Source organism: Staurois parvus, unplaced genomic scaffold (assembly GCF_062004578.1).
Source record: "Staurois parvus isolate SC_StPar_1 unplaced genomic scaffold, SC_StPar_1.0 ptg003740l, whole genome shotgun sequence".
Taxonomy (NCBI): Eukaryota; Metazoa; Chordata; class Amphibia; order Anura; family Ranidae; genus Staurois; species Staurois parvus.
In genome coordinates, this window is record NW_028321536.1 from 3,897 (window position 1) to 31,882 (window position 27,986).

General features: G+C 55.6%; 1 protein-coding gene across 1 annotated transcript; it reads left to right on the top strand.

Annotated features, from left to right (window-relative positions):
• On the top strand, positions 1 to 27,986 carry LOC149427462 (coatomer subunit beta-like). The gene is made up of 19 exons (XM_089668005.1): positions 1 to 134; positions 1,275 to 1,421; positions 1,918 to 2,147; positions 2,595 to 2,764; positions 4,270 to 4,384; positions 4,662 to 4,754; positions 9,268 to 9,405; positions 10,271 to 10,390; positions 10,516 to 10,623; positions 10,708 to 10,854; positions 11,427 to 11,572; positions 13,568 to 13,664; positions 13,742 to 13,902; positions 18,224 to 18,344; positions 20,181 to 20,408; positions 21,473 to 21,652; positions 24,705 to 24,849; positions 26,802 to 26,921; positions 27,613 to 27,986. Exons 2-19 carry the CDS (start codon positions 1,331 to 1,333, stop codon positions 27,969 to 27,971), a joined length of 2,769 nt encoding a protein of 922 aa, XP_089524131.1. The 5' UTR covers positions 1 to 134; positions 1,275 to 1,330; the 3' UTR covers positions 27,972 to 27,986.

A 27,986-nucleotide genomic window follows, 5' to 3' on the forward strand; every position in this document is an offset into this window, starting at 1 on the left:
AGTGTCTGTACTTCCGCCTTTCTGCGTTCCAGGGGGACGGAAGTTCCGGCGCAGTTGTGGGCGGGGTTCCGCACAGTCGATGTGTCCGGAGCTTTTCCACGTCACCGAGCCGAGACGACACCGGGAGGGAGCAGGTACAGAGCCAGGCCCCTCACCTTCACCCCCAACCGGCTTCCTCCTCACCCCCCCCCCCCGGCCGGGTCTCACCCTACTTCCGGGATAGAAACCTCTGGGAGCCGTTTCTGGGTCACCGGGGGGGGAGGCCGGTGACAGGAGAGGGCTAGAGACCACCGACACCAGATGTAACAGGAGACTGTCCGGGTGTAGAATGTGTCCAATCACAGGAGGGGGAGGAGGACATGTGACAGGAGAGTGGCGGAGAATATTCATATGTAATGGTGACTGCGGGCGCGTAACGGGAGACCGGCAGAGACTGCGGGCGCGTAACGGGAGACCCTCGGAGACTGCGGGCGCGTAACGGGAGACCCTCGGAGACTGCGGGCGCGTAACGGGAGACCCTCGGAGACTGCGGGCGCGTAACGGGAGACCCTCGGAGACTGCGGGCGCGTAACGGGAGACCCTCGGAGAGCACGGGCGCGTAACGGGAGACCGGCGGAGAGCACGGGCGCGTAACGGGAGACCGGCGGAGAGCACGGGCGCGTAACGGGAGACCGGCGGAGAGCACGGGTGCGTAACGGGAGACCGGCGGAGAGCGCGGGCGCGTAACGGGAGACCGGCGGAGAGCGCGGGCGCGTAACGGGAGACCGGCGGAGAGCGCGGGCGCGTAACGGGAGACCGGCGGAGAGCACGGGCGCGTAACGGGAGACCGGCGGAGAGCGCGGGCGCGTAACGGGAGACCGGCGGAGACTGCGGGCGCGTAACGGGAGACCGGCGGAGACTGCGGGCGCGTAACGGGAGACCGGCGGAGACTGCGGGCGCGTAACGGGAGACCGGCGGAGTGCACGGGCGCGCGACCGGAGACCGGCGGGGAGAGCACGGGCGGGATACCAGGGGGGAGAGCACGGGCGCGTGACCGGATACCGGCGGAGACTACGTGCGCGTAACGGGAGACTGTGGACACGTAACGGCGGGAGACCGGCGGAGACTACGGGGGGGGCGGGTGTTTAGGCCCCTATAGTGGGGGTTGGAGGGGGATGGGTTTGGCCCCTTTAGTGGGGGATGGGGGTGGCCTGCCCCCCCTGTAGCGGGGGATGGGGCGGCCCCCTGTAGTGTACTCGGAGACCTCAGTGACAGTCGGTCTTTTTCTCCTCCAGGGCCAGCAGCCGGCCTCACACTGAACCCTATTGGACGGCACTGAGAAGTGGCAGTCATGACGGCAGCAGAGAATGTTTGTTACACCCTCATCAATGTCCCCATGGACTCCGAACCTCCGTCTGAGATCAGCCTGAAGACCGACCTGGGTGAGGAGCGCCCCCCACAGGGGTATTACTGTCTGGAGACTGCCAGCCTTTCTGTATTGGCTGCGAGAAGTCACATGGTGTCAGAGAACTGCCAGCTCTCATTACATTGGCTGTGAGAGGTCACATGGTGTCAGAGGACTGCCAGCTCTCACTACATTGGCTATGAGAGGTCACATGGTGTCAGAGAACTGCCAGCTCTCATTACATTGGCTGTGAGAGGTCACATGGGGGGTGGCTTTACAAAATCCCCCCCCCAAAAAGTGTTGCCCTCTTTCTTTGCCCTGGTGTCATGGAAACAAAACAGAAATTGATGGGAAATCCAGAATGTTCTGTTGTCACCAGAACAGGAAGAGAGGTTAGATTGTCCCATGGGGCACCTGTTCTGGTGACACCTCTCTAGGAGGAGATTTCTTCCCACTTCCTGCTGTGTGTCTGGGACGGGACATGAGGGGAAATCTCCCCCAGATTGTGATGTTTGTCTGCTGCTTCTCCACAGAGAAGGGAGATGTGAAGTCCAAGACGGAGGCCCTGAAGAAGGTCATCATTATGATCCTGAATGGGGAGAAGCTCCCGGGGCTCCTGATGACCATCATCCGCTTCGTCCTCCCCCTGCAGGATCACACCATCAAGAAGCTCCTCCTCGTCTTCTGGGAGATCGTCCCCAAAACCACCCCAGATGGGAAACTGCTGCAGGAGATGATCCTCGTCTGTGACGCCTACAGGAAGGTGAGCGTGTCTGACCCACCATGGACTCCTCATCACTGGGTCTCTGTGCTTCTCTATACAGTGCAGGCAGATCATGGCTGGTGGGAGGGGCTGGCAGGGTGCTGTACATAGCTTCCTGAAAACATCCCAGCACCTAGCCTCAGTGCTCCTCTCAAGAGATCTCAGTACTGATGCAAGCAGTGGGAGGAGTTATGCAAATATCAAATTGCCTTGATGGGCAGGGATCAGTCAGGAGGAGTGGGCGTTCCTAGACAGGCTGTATTTGCATAGGTAACGCCCACCTGTGATGCTGAGCCTCCATGTTTGGAATAACTGAAATGCAATGAATGGAAGGGGCGGGGCCAGGGACAGGCTGGGGAGGAGAAGCTAGATGATGCTGGATGTCCTCCTGTGTTTTCCTTTGTACAATGTATTTACCAGATCTTTGTGTTTTACCCCTCCCCCCAGGATCTCCAACACCCCAACGAGTTTATCCGCGGCTCCACCCTGCGTTTCCTGTGTAAGTTGAAGGAAGCGGAGCTGCTGGAGCCCCTAATGCCGGCCATCCGGGCGTGCCTGGAGCACCGCCACAGCTACGTCAGACGGAACGCTGTGCTGGCCATCTATACTATATACAGGTGAGACGTGGGGGCGTCTACTAGTGGTGTCTGACCCCTCCCCTCAGGGCGGGGCTTCCTGTTCTGATATATATACTATATACAGGTGAGACGTGGGGGCGTCTACTAGTGGTGTCTGACCCCTCCCCTCAGGGCGGGGCTTCCTGTTCTGATATATATACTATATACAGGTGAGACGTGAGGGCGTCTACTAGTGGTGTTTGACCCCTCCCCTCAGGGCGGGGCTTCATTACACACACACACGTGTCTGACCCCTCCCCTCAGGGCGGGGCTTACAATTCTAATATACCATATACAGGTGAGACATGAGGGCATCTACTAGTGGTGTCTGACCCCTCCCCTCAGGGCGGGGCTTCCTGTTCTGAGATATATGCAGGTGAGATGTGAGAGCATCTAATGGTGGTGTCTGACCCCTCCCCTCAGGGCGGGGCTTTCTGTTCTGATATTTATACTGATGAGACGTGAGGGCGTCTACTAGTGGTGTCTGACCCCTCCCCTCAGGGCGGGGCTTCCTACTCTGAGATAGATATAGATATATATATATATATATATATATATATCATATACAGGTAAAATGTGAGAGCATCTACTAGGGGTGTCTGACCCCTCCCCTCAGGGCGGGGCTTCCTGTTCTGATATATATACTATATACAGGTGAGACGTGAGGGCGTCTACTAGGGGTGTCTGACCCCTCCCCTCAGGGCGGGGCTTCCTGTTCTGACATATATGCAGGTGAGATGTGAGAGCGTCTACTAGTGGTGTCTGACCCCTCCCCTCAGGGCGGAGCTTCCTGTTCTGATATATATACCATATACAGGTGAGACGTGAGGGCGTCTACTAGTGGTGTTTGACCCCTCCCCTCAGGGCGGGGCTTCATTACACACACACACGTGTCTGACCCCTCCCCTCAGGGTGGGGCTTACAATTCTGATATACCATATACAGGTGAGACGTGAGAGCATCTACTAGTGGTCTTACTCCTCCCCTCAGGGCGGGGCTTCCTGTTCTGATATACCATATACAGGTGAGAGGTGAAAGTATCTTAGTATTCTCTGACCCCTCCCCTCAGGGCGGGGCTTCCTGCTGATTTCTGTGTATTTGGTCATGTGATATCTGTGTGCGTGTGACCAGCCTAGGCAGTTAGAGGGGCCCGTCTTGTCATGTTATCTCTCTGTGTGTGTGACCAGCCTAGGCAGTTAGAGGGGCCCGTCTTGTCATGTTATCTCTCTGTGTGTGTGACCAGCCTAGGCAGTTAGAGGGGCCCGTCTTGTCATGTGATCTCTCTGTGTGTGTGTGTGTGTGTGTGTGACCAGCCTAGGCAGTTAGAGGGGCCCGTCTTGTCATGTGATCTCTCTGTGTGTGTGTGTGACCACCCTAGGCAGTTAGAGGGGCCCGTCTTGTCATGTGATCTCTCTGTGTGTGTGACCAGCCTGGGCAGTTAGAGGGGCCCGTCTTGTCATGTGATCTCTCTGATCCTTGATAGGTTATCCTCGTTTTTTTTCTAGAAACTTTGAGCATCTCATCCCGGACGCTCCGGAGCTCATCCACGACTTCCTGGTGAATGAGAAGGACGCCAGCTGCAAGAGGAACGCTTTCATGATGCTGATTCACGCCGACCAGGTACTCCGCCTGTAACCAGAGCATTCATTGGTCAGGAGGAATGGGGGGAGCTAAAAAGAGAAACAATGTACCTGGAGTTACACCTTTTATAAATTTTGTTTCTGAAAATGTTTTTTAAGTTGGTGAGCGGAGTCTCTTCATCAGACCTGTACGGGGGTTCCGCTGTCCTGTTGGGTACTGAACATGGTGACGGGTGGTGGGCTCGGGCCTTGTAGGAAGTGATTGCTTTACTGTGTAAATGGGGGCTGTAACCTCGCCTCTGCTCCTCCCCCCGCAGGACCGCGCTCTGGACTATCTGAGTACCTGCATAGACCAGGTCCACACCTTCGGGGACATCCTACAGCTGGTCATCGTGGAGCTCATATACAAGGTGGGTGTGAGAGAAATGAGCCCCTTCGTTATACAGACCTGCACTCAGCACCCATACCCCCTTCATTGCACAGCTCCGTGCTCGTACCCCCCCTTCATTGCACAGCCCAGTGCCCGTACCCCCCCTTCATTGCACAGCTCCGTGCCCGTACCCCCCCTTCATTGCACAGCCCAGTGCCCGTACCCCCCCTTCATTGCACAGCTCCGTGCTCGTACCCCCTTCATTGCACAGCCCAGTGCCCGTACCCCCCCCCTTCATTGCACAGCCCAGTGCTCGTACCCCCTTCATTGCACAGCCCCGTACCCCCCCTTCATTGCACAGCCCAGTGCCCGTACCCCCCCTTCATTGCACAGCCCAGTGCCCGTACCCCCTTCATTGCACAGCTCCGTGCCCGTACCCCCTTCATTGCACAGCTCCGTGCTCGTACCCCCTTCATTGCACAGCCCAGTGCCCGTACCCCCCCCCTTCATTGCACAGCCCAGTGCCCGTACCCCCCCCCTTCATTGCACAGCCCAGTGCCCGTACCACCTTCATTGCACAGCCCAGTGCCCGTACCACCTTCATTGCACAGTCCAGTGCCCGTACCCCCCCCCTTCATTGCACAGCCCAGTGCCCGTACCCCCCCCTTCATTGCACAGCCCAGTGCTCGTACCACCTTCATTGCACAGCCCAGTGCCCGTTCCCCCTTCATTGCACAGCCAGTGCCCGTACCCCCTTCATTGCACAGCTCCGTGCTCGTACCCATTTCATTGCACAGCTCCGTGCTCGTACCCCCTTCATTGCACAGCCCAGTGCCCGTACCCCCTTCATTGCACAGCTCCGTGCTCGTACCCCCTTCATTGCACAGCCCAGTGCCCGTACCCCCTTCATTGCACAGCCCAGTGCCCGTACCCCCTTCATTGCACAGCCCAGTGCCCGTACCCCCTTCATTGCACAGCCCAGTGCCCGTACCCCCTTCATTGCACAGCCCAGTGCCCGTACCCCCTTCATTGCACAGCCCAGTGCCCGTACCCCCTTCATTGCACAGCCCAGTGTCCATATCCCCTTCATTGCACAGCCCAGTGCCCGTACCCCCTTCATTGTACAGCCCAGTGCTCATACCCTCCTTCATTGCACAGCCCAGTGCTCATTCCCCCTTCATTGCACACCCCAGTGCCCGTTTCTCCATTGCACAGCCCAGTACTCATACCCCCCTTCATTGCACAGCCCAGTGCTCATACCCTCCTTCATTGCACAGCCCAGTGCTCATACCCTCCTTCATTGCACACCCCAGTGCCCGTTCCTCCTTCATTGCACACCCCAGTGCCCATTCCTCCTTCATTGCACAGCCCAGTACTCATAACCCCCTTCATTGCACAGCCCAGGGCCCATTGTCCATTTCACTGTCTATTAGACAATGGCTTAAAAGGAACCGGTCACAGAAATGGAAGTTGCTGGTGTGTTTGTGTCCCAGGTTGTGGTCCTGATCCCTGTGTCCCTGCGTAGTCACTGATCTAGAACAAGTTTGCAGCTGGTGAAGTATGAATGAGTGTCTGGTGAAGCCTGGATGATGGTGATGATGACAGACCTTCGGAGAGACAGTCGCTTTAGCCATTTGGGGCAGAATAGTTTGTCTTCCCCCCCCCTGAGTATTCTCACTGATCCACGTTCCTTCAGTTGCCTCCCTACTGCAGCAGTCCACCCTGAGTAAGTGCCGATGTCAGATGGTTTTGGGGGATGTAACAATCATATTGCTGGGATGCACTTGAACTTGGCTGTTGCAATCTGATTGGTGTGGACATTGCACCCTTCCCTCTTTAGTACATCTAAGCACAGCTTCCTTTTCCTGATGCCTTATCCATACAACGTCAGTCTGCATCGGTGTCTTTATTAATATACAGTGGAACCTCAACCTACGAGCGAACTAACGTGCGAGTTTTCCGAGATACGAGCAGTCGCTTCGGCGCGCGAGCAGAATTTTAAGATACGAGTTCGAGGCGCGCGCAGCTCTAAGTGTATATTTTCAAGGCGCGCGCAGCTCAGAGGGTACGAGTCACAGCATCCCATCTCTGAGCCTTTCTCTCTCTCTCGCTGTCTACACGTGATTGAAATCCCAACTTCTAACTTTGTTGTAACCGTGGCACCAAAGAAAGCAAGTGGTAGTGCGAGTACCGAGAAGAGGAGGATGATGTCCCTCGAAATAAAGCTTGAAATCGTCGAGAAGCATGAGCAAGGCATGCGAGTAAAGGAACTAGCCGAGCACTACGACCGTACAACGTCAACGATCTGCACCATCTTAAAACAGAAGGAGTCCCTAAAGAAAATTAAGCCAGCCAAAGGTGTCAAGATTATTTCAAAGCGCCGTACAGATGTGCATGAGAAGATGGAGAATCTGCTGTTGGTGTGGCTGACGGAAAAACAACTTGCCGGAGATACCGTCACCGAGGGAATAATCTGCGAGAAGGCGCGCAGTATTTTTTCAGATTTACAACAGCAAACCCCAGGCACTTCAACGGAGGAGGAATCCTTTAAAGCCAGTCGGGGCTGGTTTGATAATTTTAAGAAAAGGACGGGGATTCACTCCGTTGTTAGGCATGGTGAGGCAGCAAGTGCTGATGTAAAGGCAGCAGAGGAGTTTGTGAAAACTTTCGCAGAATTCGTCGTCGAGGAAGAAGGATACATCCCCCAGAAAATCTTCAACTGTGACGAGACAGGGCTGTTCTGGAAGAAGATGCCGAGGAGAACATACATCACCGAAGAGGAGAAGAGGATGCCAGGACACAAACCTATGAAGGATAGGTTGACCCTCGCCCTGTGTGCCAATGCGAGTGGCGACTGCAAAATAAAGCCGCTACTCGTATACCATTCGGAGAACCCCAGAGCCTTTAAAGCACACAAGATAATAAAGGAGAAACTCCATGTTATGTGGAGGGCAAACCCTAAGGTGTGGGTCACCAGGCAGTTCTTTATCGACTGGGTAAACCTTGTGTTTGGTCCTTCGGTGAAGAAATATTTGAAGAACAACAACCTGCCCCTGCGAGCCCTTCTCGTCCTCGACAATGCTCCTGCACATCCACCACAGATCGAGGAAGAAATACTTGATGAGTATAATTTTGTGAAGGTTCTCTACCTTCCTCCAAACACCACCCCTATCCTCCAGCCAATGGACCAACAGGTAATATCAAATTTCAAGAAACTCTACACCAAGCACCTGTTTCGCCGTTGCTTTGAGGTGACGGAGAACACAAACCTCACCCTTCGAGAGTTTTGGAAGGAGCATTTTAACATAGCAATAGGCCTCAAAATCATCGATATTGCCTGGCAGGGGGTTACGAAAAGGATCTTGACCTCTGCTTGGAAGAAGCTGTGGCCTGAAAATGTGGCTGAAAGAGATTTTGAAGGGTTTGAGATTGAGGAAGAAGAGGAGCCAGTGGAGGAAGAGATCGTGTCCATTGGCAAGACTATAGGTCTGGAGGTGGATGAAAGAGACATCGAGGAACTCGTTGAGGAGCACTCCGAGGAACTTACGACTGACGAGTTAAAGGAGTTACAAGAGCAACGGCACACAGAAGCATTAACTGAAGCTACTTCGGAGGGAGAGGAGACAGAGCCGGAGATAATCAGTACAAAAGACCTCAAGGATATTTTGGCAATGTGGGAGAGGGTGGCAGGTTTTGTTGAAAAGAACCATCCTGAAAAAATTGCAACGAGTCGTGCGACAGAGCTTTTCAACGACACGTGCCTACGTCGTTTCAGAAACATTCTCAAAGGGAGAATGAAACAGACTTCCTTAGACATGTTTCTTAAGAAAAGGCCTTCAGCTCGAAGTGAGCAAAGTGTGGCAAAAAGGCCAAGAACTAGTGAAAGTGAAGAGAGTGATGAGAATTAAGCGAAAACAAAAATCATCTCCAAGGTAAGTAAATTGTATACAACCTTATTATATCTTCATATTTTCTTTCTATTTGGTTTTTATATAATATTAGTTATGTAAAAAGCTTTTTTCCTTATGAAATAACAAGAAAAATGAAAAATATGAGGTGCCATTTTGAGGGTTGGAACGGATTACGGCCGTTTCCATTATTTCTTATGGGGAAAATTGATTTAACGAGCGAGCATTTTGAGTTACGAGCTCGGCCACGGAACGAATTAAACTCGTAAGTTGAGGTTCCACTGTACAGTATATAGTGCCAACAGTTTGCGCAGCGTTGTACAACATGAGGGCAGACAGTACAATTACAATGTAATACGATGGGAATCGGAGGGCCCTGCTCATTAGAGCTTACAATCTAAGAGGGAGGGTCGAGGGAAAAAATATTTGCTCTTTGAATAGGCGATATTTGGGATGTGTAGGTACACGGTGAGGTAGTCAATAGCAACAACTGACATCACAATCAACAGTTACTTCAGGTGAGGCCAGAAACATAATTTTGTGTTAGGTAATTGATTTCTGTGTCTGAGCCGTGGTGCGGGCGAGGCTGTGTGGACATAGTCCTCATCATTTTATATCAAAACTGACCCGTCTCTGCTCCATCAGGTGTGTCATGCCAATCCCTCAGAGCGTGCCCGCTTCATCCGCTGTATCTACAACCTGCTCCAGTCCTCCAGTCCTGCTGTGAAGTATGAAGCAGCCGGAACATTGGTCACTCTGTCCAGCGCTCCCACTGCTATCAAGGTAAATCCCTGTAGCTCTCTTGGGTTGGGCGGCTGTGGCTCTCTTGAGTTGGGCGGCTGTGGCTCTCTTTGGTTGGGCGACTGTGGCTCTCTTTGGTTGGGCTGCTGTGGCTCTCTTTGGTTGGGCTGCTGTGGCTCTCTTGGGTTTGGGCTGGTATGGCTCTCTTGGGTTTGGGCGGCTGTGGCTCCCTTGGGTTTGGGCGGCTGTGGCTCCCTTGGGTTGGGCGGCTGTGGCTCCCTTGGGTTGGGCGGCTGTGGCTCCCTTGAGTTGGGCGGCTGTGGCTCCCTTGAGTTGGGTGGCTGTGGCTCCCTTGGGTTGGGCGGCTGTGGCTCCCTTGGGTTGGGCGGCTGTGGCTCCCTTGGGTTGGGCGGCTGTGGCTCCCTTGGGTTGGGCGGCTGTGGCTCTTTTGGGTTGGGCGGCTGTGGCTCTTTTGGGTTGGGCGGCTGTGGCTCTTTTGGGTTGGGCGGCTGTGGCTCTTTTGGGTTGGGCGGCTGTGGCTCTTTTGGGTTGGGCGGCTGTGGCTCTTTTGGGTTGGGCGGCTGTGGCTCTTTTGGGTTGGGCGGCTGTGGCTCCCTTGGGTTGGGCGGCTGTGGCTCCCTTGGGTTGGGCGGCTGTGGCTCTTTTGGGTTGGGCGGCTGTGGCTCTTTTGGGTTGGGCGGCTGTGGCTCCCTTGTGGGTTTGGGCGGCTGTGGCTCCCTTGTGGGTTTGGGCGGCTGTGGCTCCCTTTTGGGTTTGGGCGGCTGTGGCTCCCTTTTGGGTTTGGGCGGCTGTGGCTCCCTTTTGGGTTTGGGCGGCTGTGGCTCCCTTTTGGGTTTGGGCGGCTGTGGCTCCCTCAGTTGAGTCACCGTTTTTCTCATGTCCTCAGGCTGCCGCTCAGTGCTACATCGATCTGATCATTAAGGAGAGCGACAACAATGTCAAACTTATTGTTTTGGATCGTCTGGTGGAACTGAAGGACCATCCTTCACATGAGCGCGTCCTTCAGGTCAGTTCACATGCTTGGTATTTTGGGCGCACTGCAGTTGGAAGTCAGATTTATAGTCTGGTTTGGTGATCATATATGTGCTGGGTGTTCAGATGGTTCAGTTTCCGCTCTTCTCTTTCTCCCAGGATCTGGTGATGGACATCTTGAGGGTTCTCACCACTCCTGATCTGGAAGTTCGCAAGAAAACTTTACAGCTGGCTCTGGATTTGGTGTCCTCCAGGAATGTAGAAGAGGTGAGGCCCTTCTATGTCTGTTGGAGAGTCTCTGGACTGTCATGGCGGATCAGAGGTCTCACAGTTGTCCCGTTCTTCTTGTAGCTGGTGATCGTCCTGAAGAAGGAAGTCATAAAGACAAACAATGTAACAGAACACGAAGACACAGACAAGTACCGGCAGCTCCTGGTGCGCACTCTCCACTCCTGCAGCGTCAGATTCCCGGATATGGCTGCTAATGTCATCCCGGTGGTAGGTACCACATTTACAGTCCTCAGTACTGGACCTGGCCCTGGCGGGGACGCTGACCCTCCCGTGGGCCTGTATGGCCCTGGCGGGGACGCTGACCCTCCCGTGGGCCTGTATGGCCCTGGCGGGGACGCTGACCCTCCCGTGGGCCTGTATGGCCCTGGCGGGGACGCTGACCCTCCCGTGGGCCTGTATGGCCCTGGCGGGGACGCTGACCCTCCCGTGGGCCTGTATGGCCCTGGCGGGGACGCTGACCCTCCCGTGGGCCTGTATGGCCCTGGCGGGGACGCTGACCCTCCCGTGGGCCTGTATGGCCCTGGCGGGGACGCTGACCCTCCCGTGGGCCTGTATGGCCCTGGCGGGGACGCTGACCCTCCCGTGGGCCTGTATGGCCCTGGCGGGGACGCTGACCCTCCCGTGGGCCTGTATGGCCCTGGCGGGGACGCTGACCCTCCCGTGGGCCTGTATGGCCCTGGCGGGGACGCTGACCCTCTTGTGTGTATGTTTGACCAAGGGGGAGGTGATTTTTTTTTTCCTTTTTTCTTTCTGAATGATCCTCTCCTCAATATTTACAGCTGATGGAATTCCTGAGTGACAGTAATGAGGCCGCAGCTGCCGATGTCCTGGAGTTTGTTCGGGAGGCCGTTCAGAGATTTGATAATTTACGAACACTAATAGTGGAGAAAATGCTGGAGGTTTTCCACTCCATAAAGTCAGTCAAGTAAGTGACCATGGTGGGGACACTGACTCTCCGCATACCTGGGTGACCATGGTGGGGACACTGACCCTCCCGTGGGCCTGGATGACCATGGTGGGGACACTGACCCTCCGCATACCTGGATGACCATGGTGTGGACACTGACCCTCCGCATACCTGGATAACCATGGTGGGGACACTGACCCTCCACATGCCTGGATGACCATGGTGGGGACACTGACCCTCCGCATACCTGGATAACCATGGTGGGGACACTGACCCTCCACATGCCTGGATGACCATGGTGGGGACACTGACTCTCCGCATACCTGGGTGACCATGGTGGGGACACTGACCCTCCCGTGGGCCTGGATGACCATGGTGGGGACACTGACCCTCCGCATACCTGGATGACCATGGTGTGGACACTGACCCTCCACATGCCTGGATGACCATGGTGGGGACACTGACCCTCCACATGCCTGGATGACCATGGTGGGGACACTGACCCTCCACATGCCTGGATGACCATGGTGGGGACACTGACCCTCCACATGCCTGGATGACCATGGTGGGGACACTGACCCTCCCGTGGGTCTGGATAACCATGGTGGGGACACTGACCCTCCCGTGGGTCTGGATGACCATGGTGGGGACACCTACCCTCCGCATGCCTGGATGACCATGGTGGGGACACTGACCCTCCACATGCCTGGATGACCATGGTGGGGACACTGACCCTCCACATGCCTGGATGACCATGGTGAGGACACTGACCCTCCGCATGCCTGGATGACCATGGTGGGGACACTGACCCTCCCGTGGGTCTGGATGACCATGGTGGGGACACTGACCCTCCCGTGGGTCTGGATGACCATGGTGGGGACACTGACCCTCCCGTGGGTCTGGATGACCATGGTGGGGACACCTACCCTCCGCATGCCTGGATGACCATGGTGGGGACACTGACCCTCCACATGCCTGGATGACCATGGTGGGGACACTGACCCTCCGCATGCCTGGATGACCATGGTGGGGACACTGACCCTCCCGTGGGTCTGGATGACCATGGTGGGGACACCTACCCTCCGCATGCCTGGATGACCATGGTGGGGACACTGACCCTCCACATGCCTGGATGACCATGGTGGGGACACTGACCCTCCGCATGCCTGGATGACCATGGTGGGGACGCTGACCCTCCGCATGCCTGGATGACCATGGTGGGGACGCTGACCCTCTCGTGGGCCTGGATGACCATGGTGGGGACGCTGACCCTCTCGTGGGCCTGGATGACCATGGTGGGGACGCTGACCCTCCGCATGCCTGGATGACCATGGTGGGGACGCTGACCCTCCGCATGCCTGGATGACCATGGTGGGGACGCTGACCCTCCGCATGCCTGGATGACCATGGTGGGGACGCTGACTCCTGTGTGCCTGGATGACCATGGTGGGGACGCTGACTCCTGTGTGCCTGGATGACCATGGTGGGGACGCTGACTCTCCTGTGTGCCGGGATGACCATGGTGGGGACGCTGACTCCTGTGTGCCTGGATGACCATGGTGAGGACGCTGACTCCTGTGTGCCTGGATGACCATGGTGGGGACGCTGACTCCTGTGTGCCTGGATGACCATGGTGGGGACACTGACCCTCCCGTGGGCCTGGATGACCATGGTGGGGACACTGACCCTTAGCATGCCTGGATGACCATGGTGGGGACGCTGACTCTCCCATGTACCTGGATGTATCTGACCTGACAGTCGGTCAGATAGCACTCTACCCCATTTCCTGGCTAGAGGACCATCAGCTAGTGTATTTACAGCTCTATTCCGGCCCATCCCATTAACCGTGATCCACCTGCATTGCATAGAGAAGCACAGAGATGTCATTGCTGGGTAAAAAAAAAAAAAAATGTAATTAGTGGGGGAGGGAGGAACCAGAAGGCAAAACATAAGCATACATCATATATAGAGTGTTCCTGAACACGGGAGAACTAATACAGGGTTGTATTTCAGAATTTTCCGAGGAGCGCTGTGGATTTTGGGAGAATATTGCAGCACGAAGGAAGATATCCAGAGTGTGATGACAGAAGTGCGCAGGTCCCTGGGAGAGGTGGGTACGGTCCGAAAGATTCCGTTCCCTTCGTACGGAGGCAGACCACATAACGTATGGCGTTCATTTGTCCGTAGGTTCCCATTGTGGAGACGGAGATTAAGAAGGAATCCGGAGAGCTGAAACCGGAGGAGGAGGTGACCGTCGGCCCCGCCCAGAGGCTGGTGACCGAAATGGGAACATACGCCACCCAGAGCGCCCTCAGCAGTGCCAGGCCTGCAAAGAAAGAGGAGGAGAGGTTTGTTGCGGTTCTGCCATCTTTGATGTGGGCTCTCCTGGCGTTGTACACGGGGGGCGGTTAGTGTATGTCGGGGCAAATATACACGTTTAGTACACGGCTGCACTACAATCCCCGTGTTTTGGGGTTGATTTTCCTAAATTGTGCAAAATCTGGAGCAGCCGTGCATGGGAGCCAATCAGCTTCTGACTTCTGCTTGTTGCATTAACCACTTACCCTCCAGAGGATTTGCTCCCCTTTCCTGACCAGGCCATTTTTTGTGATATGGCGTCGAGTTACTTTAACAATTGCGCGGTCATGCAACGCTGCACCCAAATTAAGTTTTTTTTGCTATAAAATTCAACAAATGTTATTTTTTTCAAAAATTGACTTTTGAAAAACTGCTGCGCAAATACCATGTGACATAAAAAAAATGCAAAAACGACAACAAAAAAACCTCCAATTTTATCCTCTAGGGCAGGGGTGTCAAACTGGCAATGCCTCCTGGGACTTGTAGTGCGGCAACAACTGGGTGGCCGCCAGTTTGACACCCGTGCTCGAGGGCCTCTGCTTTAAAAAATATATTTGGGGGTTCTAAGACTTTTTCTAGAAAAAAAATACCTACCGTATTTGCCGGCGTATAAGACGACTTTTCAACCCGTGAAAATCTTTTGAAAAGTCGGGGGGTCGGCTTATACGCCGGTATACGGCGAGCCGGTGTCAGGGCGGCACTTTTTCGAGGGGCGGCGCTACCCCCCCTGACACTAACGATGGGGCACTATTCCTCCTCCACACTGACACCAACGATGAGGCACTATTCCTCCCCCACTGACACCAACGATGAGGCACTATTCCTCCCACTGACATCAATGATGGGGCACTTTTCTCCCCACTGATACCAATGATGGGGCACTATTCCTCCCCCACTGACACCAACCATGGGGCACTATTCCTCCTCCCCACTGACACCAACGATGGGGCACTATTCCTCCTCCCCACTGACACCAATGATGGGGCACTATTCCTCCTCCCCACTGACACCAATGATGGGGCACTATTCCTCCCCCACTGACACCAACGATGGGGCACTATTCCTTCCACTGATACCAATGATGGGGCACTATTCCTTCCACTGACACCAATGATGGGGCACTATTCCTCCCACTGACACCAATGATGGGGCACTATTCCTCCCACTGATACCAATGATGGGGCACTATTCCCCCCACTGACACCAATGATGGGGCACTATTCCTCCCACTGATACCAATGATGGGGCACTATTCCTCCCACTGACACCAATGATGGAGCACTATTCCTCACACACTGACACTAATGATGGGGCACCAGGAATAGTGCCCCATCATTGGTATTAGTGGGAGGAATAGTGCTCCATCATTGGTGTCAGTGGGAGGAATAGTGCCCCATCATTGGTGTCAGTGGGAGGAATAGTGCCCCATCATTGGTATCAGTGGGAGGAATAGTGTCCCATCATTGGTATCAGTGGGAGGAATAGCGCCCCATCATTGGTGTCAGTGGGAGGAATAGTGTCCCATCATTGGTATCAGTGGGGGGAATAGTGCCCCATCATTGGTGTCAGTGGGAGGAATAGTGCCCCATCATTGGTGTCAGTGGGAGGAATAGTGTCCCATCATTGGTATCAGTGGGGGGAATAGTGCCCCATCATTGGTGTCAGTGGAAGGAATAGTGCCCCATCATTGGTGTCAGTGGGAGAAATAGTGCCCCATCATTGGTGTCAGTGGGAGGAATAGTGCCCCATCATTGGTATCAGTGGGAGGAATAGTGCCCCATCATTGGTGTCAGTGGGAGAAATAGTGCCCCATCATTGGTGTCAGTGGGAGGAATAGTGCCCCATCATTGGTATCAGTGGGAGGAATAGTGCCCCATCATTGGTGTCAGTGGGAGGAATAGTGCCCCATCATTGGTGTCGGTGGGAGGAATAGCGCCCCATCATTGGTGTCAGTGGGAGGAATAGCGCCCCATCATTGGAATGCCATACTGAAATACCATACCAGATTGAAATCAAATCTGATGTTTTTTCATTTTTATTTGGTGTGCTTTGGAAGAGGGGTAGTCTTATACGGCGAGTATAGCTCAAACCCTATATTTTAACAGGAAAAGTAGGGGGTCGTCTTATACACCGGCAAATACGGTATTTGAACTTCTAGGCGCCGGTGCCTCCTTGCCCTTCAAGGGTTCCAGAAGCCGGGAGTGTTAGGGTCATGTGACCGCTGTGATTCGCTGTCACGGTGGTCACATGATCGGGAAAGGTCCTGATCGCAAGAGGAGATCGGGACCTTTCCGTGAGTACCGAACGTGTGCGCTGGGAGCATGCAGGGTGCGCGCTCTCGGCACATTATGTTTTTTTTATTAGAACGCAAATATGGGGCCGCTCTGCGTCTAGGCCCAGACGCCGGGGAGGCCACACATTTGCGTTCGGCCGGCGCCAAGAGGTTAAAATGTAAACAAAGTGCCGGAAATGGCCTGGAGCTGAACTGGTTTACAGACACCTGCTGATCTGCCTGAAATCCAGGGAGCTCCTCCTGTAGTGAGACATCACAACGCCTTCACTGCGCTGAAAGCCTAACGTGTTCTCTGTTAAACTGCAAAGCGCTTTCCCTCCTCTCCGTAGCATAAGGGGGAGATGTTCTGTAGTCCAGCACGGGAGGACCTCAGACTGAAGTATGAGGTAGGGTACTCCAAAGTCCTAAACCAGGGTCATCTCATAGAAGATTGGCTCTTGAATTCCGCTGAGCCCCACACAAATCCAGACTGCTTGCATTCCGAAGAAAATCCCAACGCTTCATCCCAACGCTTCATCCCGGCACTTCATCCCAGCGCGTCATCCCAGCACTTCATCCCAGCGCGTCATCCCAGCGCGTCATCCCAGCGCGTCATCCCAGCACTTCATCCCAGCGTGTCATCCCAACGCTTCATCCCGGCACTTCATCCCAGCGCGTCATCCCAACACTTCATCCCAGCGCGTCATCCCAACGCTTCATCCCAGCACTTCATCCCAGCGTGTCATCCCAACACTTCATCCCGGCACTTCATCCCAGCGCGTCATCCCAACACTTCATCCCAGCGCTACATCCCAGCGCGTCATCCCAGCACTTCATCCCGACGCTTCATCCCAACACGTCATCCCAGCACGTCATCCCAACGCTTCATCCCAACACGTCATCCCAGCACTTCATCCCGACGCGTCGTCCCAACACGTCATCCCAGTGCTTCATCCCAGCGCTTCATCCCAGCGCTTCATCCCAGCGCTTCATCCCAACACTTCATCCCGGCACGTCATCCGAGCGCTTCATCCCGGCGCTTCATCCCAACAGTTCATCCCAACACGTCATCCCAACACGTCATCCCAGCGCGTCATCCCAACGCTTCATCCCGGCACTTCATCCCAGTGTGTCATCCCAGCGCGTCATCCCAGCGCTTCATCCCAGCTCTTCATCCCAACACTTCATCCCAACACTTCATCCCGGCACGTCATCCCAACGCTTCATCCCGGCACTTCATCCCAGTGTGTCATCCCAGCGCGTCATCCCAGCGCTTCATCCCGGCACGTCATCCCAGCTCTTCATCCCAACACTTCATCCCAACACGTCATCCCAGCGCGTCATCCCAACGCTTCATCCCGGCACTTCATCCCAGTGTGTCATCCCAGCGCGTCATCCCAACACTTCATCCCAGCGCTTCATCCCAGCACGTCATCCCGACGCTTCATCCCAACACGTCATCCCAGCGCTTCATCCCAGCGCTTCATCCCAGCGCGTCATCCCAGCGCGTCATCCCGACGCTTCATCCCAGCGCGTCATCCCGACGCTTCATGCCAACACGTCATCCAAGTGTGTCATCCCGACGCGTCGTCCCAACACGTCATCCCAGCGCTTCATCCCAGCACGTCATCCCAACACGTCATCCCGGCACGTCATCCCAACACGTCATCCCGGTGCTTCATCCCGGCGCTTCATCCCAACGCTTCATCCCGGCGCGTCACCCCGGCACTTCATCCCGGCATGTCATCTCAGCGCATCATCCCAACATCATGAACACCGAAGCCTTGTGGCTGAAATGCGTCGAATGGAGGTCGCAGGCAGGGAATTTTGTCTATGTTCGGATAAAGTTTTGAGCATTTGAATTTTTTTGGAGTGCAGTTAGCCGTTTCTTTTCCTGCTGACAGCACCGCTTGGGATTTCAGTGCAGGAGAGGCGCAGTGTTGTCGGCTCAGGCAGGATGTCAGCAGCTCGCTGGGCTAAAGCATTCGATTGGCGTGAATGAGCTCTTAAACACTCTTTCTCCTCTCTCTTTCCCTCAGGCCGCCTCTTCGAGGATTTCTATTGGAGGGCGATTTCTTTGTCGCTGCTTCTCTCGCCACTACACTTACAAAGATTGCGCTGCGCTATGTGGCCATCGTCCCGGAGAAGAAGAAGCAGAATGTAAGTCTGACATCAGTCTGGAAAGAATCTGTGCGGTTTTTTTTTTTTTGTGACGCCTGTTTAACCCCTTGGCGCCGGCACCTCCTGGCCCTTTGAGGGTTTCAGAAGCCTGGAGGCGGGGCAGGGTTTAGGGTCATGTGACATGCCGTCATGGTGGTCACATGCTCTGGGTAAGGTCCCGATCAAAAGAGGAGATCGGGACCTTTCCGTCAGTACCGAACGTGTGCTGGGAGCGCGCAGGGCGGGCGCTCTCAGCACATATGTATTTTCTTAATTGCACGCAAAAGTGCGGCCGCTCGGCATCAAGGCCCAGAATCCGAGAGGGCGCACTTCCGCGTGCGACCGGCGTCAAGAGGTTAAAGATGCGTTAGTCGGAATGGGAGGGCCGGATCATCAATTTCTTCATAGTGAACACATTGGCCTGGTATTGTACGCTCAGTAGGCGGATGTCCTGAGCTGCTGCAGAGTGTCCCGGTCAGGGTCAGGCTCCGAGATCAGTAGCTATAGCAGGAGAGAGGCCTCCACCAACCAGGAGGATAAGCATGCCAGCAGGTCACCCCGGCGGATGACGCGGGCTCACGTGAGGTGCGGGGTCCAAGCGCTAACTGGCGGTCACCAGAGTTCCTGATGGTGGGGATGGGCTCGAGGGTCCAGTAACAGGTATAGCATGTTGGGATGAAGCGGAAGTAGTCGGTTAACCTGCCAAGGGTCGGTAATGAGCCGCAGCGAAGATCCGGACGGCGGCAAGTGACAAGAGCAAGATATTGGTGGAGAGAGCGCAATCATCTGGGAAACAGGAATGGGACGGACATTATATTGTATAGGAATGGGACGGACGGACGTTATATTGTATAGGAATGGGACGGACATTATATTGTAGTATAGGAATGGGACAGACGGACATTATATTGCATAGGAATGGGGCGGACCGGACGGACATTATATTGTATAGGAATGGGACGGACCGGGCTGACATTATATTGTATAGGAATGGGACGGACGGACATTATATTGTATAGGAATGGGACGGACCGGGCGGACATTATATTGTATAGGAATGGGACGGACCGGGCGGACATTATATTGTATAGGAATGGGACGGACCGGGCTGACATTATATTGTATAGGAATGGGACGGACCGGGCGGACATTATATTGTGTAGGAATGGGGCGGACCGGACGGACGGACATTATATTGTATAGGAATGGGGCGGACCGGACGGACATTATATTGTAGTATAGGAATGGGACAGACGGACATTATATTGTGTAGGAATGGGGCGGACCGGGCTGACATTATATTGTATAGGAATGGGACGGACCGGACGGACATTATATTGTATAGGAATGGGACGGACCGGACGGACATTATATTGTATAGGAATGGGACGGACCGGGCTGACATTATATTGTAGTATAGGAATGGGACGGACCGGACATTATATTGTATAGGAATGGGACGGACCGGACGGACATTATATTGTATAGGAATGGGACGGACGGACATTATATTGTATAGGAATGGGACGGACGGACATTATATTGTATAGGAATGGGGCGGACCGGACGGACATTATATTGCATAGGAATGGGGCGGACCGGACATTATATTGTATAGGAATGGGACGGACCGGGCTGACATTATATTGTATAGGAATGGGACGGACCGGGCTGACATTATATTGTATAGGAATGGGGCGGACCGGGCTGACATTATATTGTATAGGAATGGGACGGACCGGACGGACATTATATTGTATTGCAGATTTGACGATCAGAGTGAATGTAGATTCTCCCCTTGTCTGTCTCGCTCTCATTGCTTCTCTCCTCCCGCAGTCCTTTGTATCAGAAGCCATGTTGTTGATGGCGACCATCTTGCACCTGGGGAAATCCTCCTTGCCTAAGAAGCCAATCACAGACGATGATGTGGACCGGATCTCTCTGTGTCTTAAGGTTCTGTCCGAATGTTCTCCACTGATGAGCGAAATCTTCAACAAGGAGTGCCGCCTGTCCCTCTCCAACATGCTGTCCGCCAAGCTGGAGGAGGAGAAGCTCTCCCAAAAGGTGACCTTCTGATAGGTCCCCTTCATGTGTGTTCATGGACTTCTGTTAGGGTCCATCCCTCCTGACAGGTCCCCTTTATGACTGTCCATAGGCTTCTGTTGGGGTCCACCTTGCTTGACCAGGTCTCCTTTTTTTTTGTATCTAAGAACTTCTGTTGGGTTCTATCCCTCCTCACAGTTCTTCTTTATTTCTATCCATGACTTCTGTTGGGGTCCATCCCTCCTGACAGGCCCCCATTTATATTTGTCCATGGACCTGTGTTGGGGTCCATCGCTCCTGACAGGCCCCCCTTTATATTTGTCCATGGACCTGTGTTGGGGTCCATCGCTCCTGACAGGTCCCCTTTATTTCTATCTATGACTTCTGTTTGGGTCCATCCCTCCTGACAGGCCCCCATTTATATTTGTCCATGGACCTGTGTTGGGGTCCATCGCTCCTGACAGGCCCCCCTTTATATTTGTCCATGGACCTGTGTTGGGGTCCATCCCTCCTGACAGATCCCCTTTATATTTGTCCATGGACCTGTGTTGGGGTCCATCGCTCCTGACAGGCCCCCCTTTATATTTGTCCATGGACCTGTGTTGGGGTCCATCCCTCCTGACAGGCCCCCCTTTATATTTGTCCATGAACCTGTGTTGGGGTCCATCCCTCCTGACAGGCCCCCCTTTATATTTGTCCCTGGACCAGTGTTGGGGTCCATCCCTCCTGTCAGGCCCCCCTTTATATTTGTCCATGGACCTGTGTTGGGGTCCATCCCTCCTGAACGGCCCCCATTTATATTTCTCCATGGACCTTGGTTGGGGTCCATCCCTCCTGACAGGTCCCCTTTATGTGTGTCTATAGACTTCTGTTGGGGTCCATCCCTCCTGACAGGCCCCCCTTTATATTTGTCCATGGACCTGTGTTGGGGTCCATCCCTCCATGGACCTGTGTTGGGGTCCATCCCTCCTGACAGGCCCCCCTTTATATTTGTCTCTGGACCAGTGTTGGGGTCCAGGCTCTGCACCCCAGACGTGTGTAGGAGAGGACTTGACGTCTCATTTTGTCCCCTTTACTCTCCACAGAAGGAATCTGAGAAGCGCAATGTGACGGTTCAGGCCGACGATCCGATCTCCTTCATGCAGCTCACCGCCAAGAGCGAGATGGCGTCTAAGGAAGACCAATTCCAGCTGAGTCTGCTGGCCGCTATGGGGACCACCCAGAGGAAGGAGGCGGCCGACCCTCTGGCATCCAAACTTAATAAAGTAAGAGCGCCCCCCCTTTCCCCGCCATTGCGTCTGACTGGAGAATGAAGGTCACATGAGTGACAGGTGCCTCCTACCTGTATGGCAGTCTTCAATGTTTAGTTATAAGGGGGGGGGGGATTCCTTACAAATGGTTCATCTAAAAGTGATAATGAGCTCAATGACGTATCTTTAGGTTTAACCTCCTCCCGTCCGGCCCATGTATATAAACCGCCTCCCCACCCCCTGCTTGTGCGCACTCCCTGGGAGTGCGCAGCACCGCGATCCGGTGCCCGCTGTGTCCCCCGGACACAGTGGAACACCGATCTTCGGACGGGACCTCTGTCTGAGGTCCCGATCATGTGATCGCTGATTAGCCAATCAGTGATTACATGCAGAGTAGTAAGCAAGATCTCAGTTGTGACATCATTCCTTACTACGTGTGAAATCTGTGAATGATCACAGAGATCACATGGTACAGGGCTATTCACAACAGCCTTGTACCATGTGACAAGCTGTGACCAATCGCAGCTCACTCAGTAGTTCTCAATGGCTGCAAGAATACAGCCAGAGAGAAGAAGAAATGATTGTACAGCCTTTATGGGTTTATTGTGACACTGCACTGCTAGGGTGACAGTATGTAAAAAATAATATAGAAAAAAATGTTTAAAAATTATAATTTTTGGTTATAAACTAATTTGGCTTATTTTTTTTTTACTAAAAATATAACTGAATACATTTTGGCCGAGATTTATGATGAAATATTATTTATTTGCAAAATTTTATAAAAACACTTTTTTTCAAAATTTTTGGACTTTTTAATTTACATTAAAAAAAAAATCCAAGTGGTGAATAAATACCACCAAAATAAAGCTTTATCTGTCTCAAAAAAATTAATATGGGTCCAGTGTTGCATGACCGCGCAATTGTCATTCAAAGTGTGATAACACTGAAAGCTGAACATTGGCCTGGATAGGAAGGAGGGGAAAGTGTCCGGACTGGAAGGGGGGGAAAGTGTCCGGACTGGAAGGGGGGGAAAGTGTCCGGACTGGAAGGGGGGGAAAGTGTCCGGACTGGAAGGGGGGAAAGTGTCCGGACTGGAAGAGGGGGAAAGTGTCCGGACTGGAAGGGGGGGAAAGTGTCCGGACTGGAAGGGGGGAAAGTGTCCGGACTGGAAGGGGGGGAAAGTGTCCGGACTGGAAGGGGGGGGGGGAAAGTGTCCGGACTGGAAGGGGGTGAAAGTGTTCGGACTGGAAGGGGGGGAAAGTGTCCGGACTGGAAGGGGGTGAAAGTGTCCGGACTGGAAGGGGGGAAAGTGTCCGGACTGGAAGGGGGGAAAGTGTCCGGACTGGAAAGGGGGAAAGTGTCCGGACTGGAAGGGGGGAAAGTGTCCGGACTGGAAGGGGGGAAAGTGTCCGGACTGGAAGGGGGTGAAAGTGTCCGGACTGGAAGGGGGTGAAAGTGTCCGGACTGGAAGGGGGTGAAAGTGTCCGGACTGGAAGGGGGGGAAAGTGTCCGGACTGGAAGGGGGGGAAAGTGTCCGGACTGGAAGGGGGGGAAAGTGTCCGGACTGGAAGGGGGGGAAAGTGTCCGGACTGGAAGGGGGTGAAAGTGTCCGGACTGGAAGGGGGTGAAAGTGTCCGGACTGGAAGGGGGTGAAAGTGTCCGGACTGGAAGGGGGGGAAAGTGTCCGGACTGGAAGGGGGGGGAAAGTGCCTCGACTGGAAGGGGGTGAAAGCGTCCGGACTGGACTTTCCTATCTTCTGGTGATATATCAAATAATAGAATTGCGCACTCACCAGATGCGCATTAACATCACGCATTTGAGAACACAATTTCTCAGTAGGTCAGCTGGATCCTCTTTAGGGCATCTATAACCTGGTATGGACTCCCCTCCGGATTATCCGTGGACTGCAGCACCTCTCATCTCCTCATCAGGCGGCTCTGTAGGCGGTTAGGCTCATCAAGAGCCCAATAAAGGATGCCAGAATAGTGATACTGCTTCAGAGGCTTTATTTATCCAATCACAGGTATAGGGCAATAACAAAATAGAAAACCAGAAACTGACCATATGTCAGAGGCGTAGCTGGGGGGGGGGGGGGGGGGGTGGGCAGGGGGGTACATATGTACCCGGGCACCGAGGTACAGGGGCGTCAAAATGAGGTCACAAGATCGCTGCAGCAGACGTGTCATCTGCTACATCTGCCATCCACAGTGAGTTATGAGAGGAGAGAGGAGGGCAGTGAGCTGGGCATGTGCTGGAGGGGAGAACCGAGCCGGGTGAGTAGTGCCATGGATGAGGGGGGGGCAATGTGACCGGGATGGAACGGGACGGGGGGTGTAGAGGGACCATATGAAGCGGGGGCGGGGAGTGTCATGAGGTGGCCGTTTGTCCCCGGGCGCAAAATATCCTAGATACGCCTCTGCCATATGTGTAGCAAAGATGACCGCCGGCCCTGCAAGGGGCCTCGGCGGCGTGACGTCACAACGTTGCAGCTCCCCCCTGACGCGTTTCGTATGCTAGCACATACTCATAGAGGGGTGAGCCTCCTTGCAAATGGTTCATCTAAAAGTGATAATGACCCCAATGACTTATCTTTAGGTTTAAATAGAAGAAGCGGGGGGGGGGGGGGGTGCACACGGGGGCCAGTCTATTACAAGCATGAAGAAACTGCCCCTCCCTACATATAAATCGATGAGCTGCTCTTCCCTTCCTGAAGTGTCCGGTTCACACGTGAGGTCCTCCTCCGGTGCTCTGGGTGTAGATCTCCATCTCCTGTGAGTTGCGGTGTATTTGGGAAGGCCTCCAGGTCAGCTGCTCCTGGTTGTGTCCAGTTGCTATACATACCCCAGCGTTAGCACCCCCTATAGATCGGAGGAGGGACACACAGCCGAGGCACCTTTGCCCATTTCATGTACACGTGACCGGTGTGGTCTCCCAGGTCAGGGTGGGGCCATCAGGACGTCAGATGGTGAAGAGATGTGATGAGTGAAGGTTTGTAGGAATGACTGGCGGTGTATATAGATCACACGGGGACACCGGGAAAGGTGAATGTTATCGGTTCTCTTCCAGGTGACACAGCTGACCGGCTTCTCGGATCCCGTGTATGCCGAGGCGTATGTACATGTTAACCAGTATGACATCGTCCTGGATGTGTTAGTCGTCAACCAGACCAGTGACACCCTACAGAACTGCACGCTGGAACTCGCTACACTGGGTGAGAATGACGATAGGCAAGGGGGGGGGGGGGCCCAGGGCTCTGGCTGTGTGGGCAAGGGGATACAGGACCCTGGCGGCTGTGTGGGCGAGGGGAGCCCGGGGGCCCTGGCTCTGTGGGCGAGGAGAGCCCGGGGGCCCTGGCCGTGTGGGCGAGGGGAGCCCGGGGGCCCTGGCCGTGTGGGCGAGGGGAGCCCGGGGGCCCTGGCCGTGTGGGCGAGGGGAGCCCGGGGGCCCTGGCCGTGTGGGCGAGGGGAGCCCGGGGGCCCTGGCCGTGTGGGCGAGGGGAGCCCGGGGGCCCTGGCCGTGTGGGCGAGGGGAGCCCGGGGGCCCTGGCCGTGTGGGCGAGGGGAGCCCGGGGGCCCTGGCCGTGTGGGCGAGGGGAGCCCGGGGGCCCTGGCCGTGTGGGCGAGGGGAGCCCGGGGGCCCTGGCCGTGTGGGCGAGGGGAGCCCGGGGGCCCTGGCCGTGTGGGCGAGGGGAGCCCGGGGGCCCTGGCCGTGTGGGCGAGGGGAGCCCGGGGGCCCTGGCCGTGTGGGCGAGGGGAGCCCTGGGGCCCTGGCCGTGTGGGCGAGGGGAGCCCGGGGGCCCTGGCCGTGTGGGCGAGGGGAGCCCGGGGGCCCTGGCCGTGTGGGCGAGGGGAGCCCGGGGGCCCTGGCCGTGTGGGGGAGGGGAGCCCGGGGGCCCTGGCCGTGTGGGGGAGGGGAGCCCGGGGGCCCTGGCCGTGTGGGGGAGCCCGGTGGCCCTGGCGGTGTGGGGGAGGGGAGCCCGGTGGCCCTGGCGGTGTGGGGGAGGGGAGCCCGGTGGCCCTGGCGGTGTGGGGGAGGGGAGCCCGGGGGCCCTGGCCGTGTGGGGGAGGGGAGCCCGGGGGCCCTGGCCGTGTGGGGGAGGGGAGCCCGGGGGCCCTGGCCGTGTGGGCGAGGGGAGCCGGGGGCTCTGGCGGCTGTGTGGGCGAGGGGAGCCGGGGGCTCTGGCGGCTGTGTGGGCGAGGGGAGCCCGGGGGCCCTGGCCGTGTGGGCGAGGGGAGCCGGGGGCTCTGGCGGCTGTGTGGGCGAGGGGAGCCTGGCTGTGTGGGAGAGGGGAGCCGGGGGCCCTGGCGGCTGTGTGGGAAAGGGGAGCCCGGGGGCCCTGGCGGCTGTGTGGGAAAGGGGAGCCCGGGGGCCCTGGCTGTGTGGGAGAGGGGAGCCCGGGGGCTCTGGCGGCTGTGTGGGAAAGGGGAGCCCGGGGGCCCTGGCGGCGGCGTGGACGAGGGGAGCCCGGGGACCCTGGCTGTGTGGGCGAGGGGAGCCCGGGGGCCCTGGCTGTGTGGGAGAGGGGAGCCGGGGGCTCTGGCGGGTGTGTGGGAAAGGGGAGCCCGGGGGCCCTGGCGGCGGCGTGGACGAGGGGAGCCCGGGGACCCTGGCGGCGGTGAGGGGAGCCGGGGGCCCTGGCGGCGGTGAGGGGAGCCGGGGGCCCTGGCGGCGGCGGCGTGGATGAGGGGGAGCCCGGGGACCCTGGTGGCAAAGGTGAGGGGGTGGTGAGGCAAGGCTGTAGGTGTATGATGCTGCTCAGAATATCCAACCCCTGAGAGATCTTGACCATGAAGATCTGTAGACACGTCCATCCTCATCTCATGGTCATGGGGGGCTCACCATTCCAGTGTCCCTGTTATCACTGAATTACCAGTTGAGGGCGGAGCGGCTCAATACCGGAATGGCGGCTGTAAATGTAAGTTTTGTTGTTGTAGTTCCTCTGCACTGACAGCAGGTGGCGGTAGTGCCCTTTACTCACCTTACACATGATGAAGCTTCCTTACAATTGGCTGGTGAAAGCTTCTGTGCCGCTTGCAGTAACCAATGAAATGTAACCTTCGCACTGGAGTTACAGGATGTATCCCGACACCTCATTGGCTGTTGTGGAGTTTCCTCGGCTCCCGATAAAGGGGACAATCTGACGACTGATCCTTCTAATTCCAGGTGACCTGAAGCTGGTGGAGAAGCCGTCTCCTCTCACTCTCGCTCCTCACGACTTCGCCAACATCAAGGCCAACGTCAAGGTGGCCTCCACGGAGAACGGCATCATCTTCGGGAATATCGGTGGGTTTGGTCTGCCGCCAGTATTACACATTGACACTGTTCGTGGGGGGAGGGGGGAGGTTTGTGTATCGAGGCGCTGAATGGGAGCGCGGCACAAGAACACCATAGCTGTAGTACAGTGAGTGGGCGCTATCCCCCTAGGACAGGACTACAGGACACACCCCCGAGCTCCATCTCCTAGGGGGCGTAATCCTGTCCTAGGGGGATGGTGCTGCTCCTCACCAGGTACAATACAGTGCATACTCCATGCAGTCAACTGGCTGCTGGTGCCCATTTTCTCAGCGGTTGCTGCTTCCTCCCCACAGTGTGTTCAAATTCCTGTAAACTTTATCGACAGTAAATGGACAAAGCAAGTGAGGTCACTCAGACAGACTTGACTCCGTCCAGCGAGACTCCACCCTGCAGGGACAGAGCCATGATGGACAGGTGAAGGTTATGTCTCAGTGACCCCACTTGCTCTTTGACTTGTGCGTATGGCATTGATACAGTACAGGGAGCGAGCGTTGTCACCCTAGGACAGGAAGTCTGTAAATGGCAGGATCAGCAGGTGAAAAGAAAACGAATGAGCAGGTGTAAAGGAAACGAATGAGCAGGTGAAAAGAAAACGAATGCAGCCACCATGCCCAAAGGATTGATGTGCTCTGTCCTACCATCTGGGTTCACCACTTACATGGAACTTGTGTCCCCGCAGTGTACGACGTGTCGGGGGCCGCCAGTGACCGGAACTGTGTGGTCCTCAGCGATATCCACATCGACATCATGGATTACATCCAGCCGGCCTCCTGCACAGACACGGAGTTCAGGCAGATGTGGGCCGAGTTCGAGTGGGAGAACAAGGTGAGTGTGTGTCCCTTCTTGTTCCCTCCACCTGGGGGCGCCGTTCCCACTGCTATTCAGAGAGATCCCGCAGTGTCCTCCATCAGCCGCCATTGTGCTGCAGCTGGAGGATGTAGGTTAGGAATGGAGGGCGCTGTGATCTCTACCTTCCCTCCAATAGCCCTGCAGTGTCTCTGCCGCCTGAATTGTGCCGGGTGTACTTACCACTTATGAGGCCTTTCACGGGAT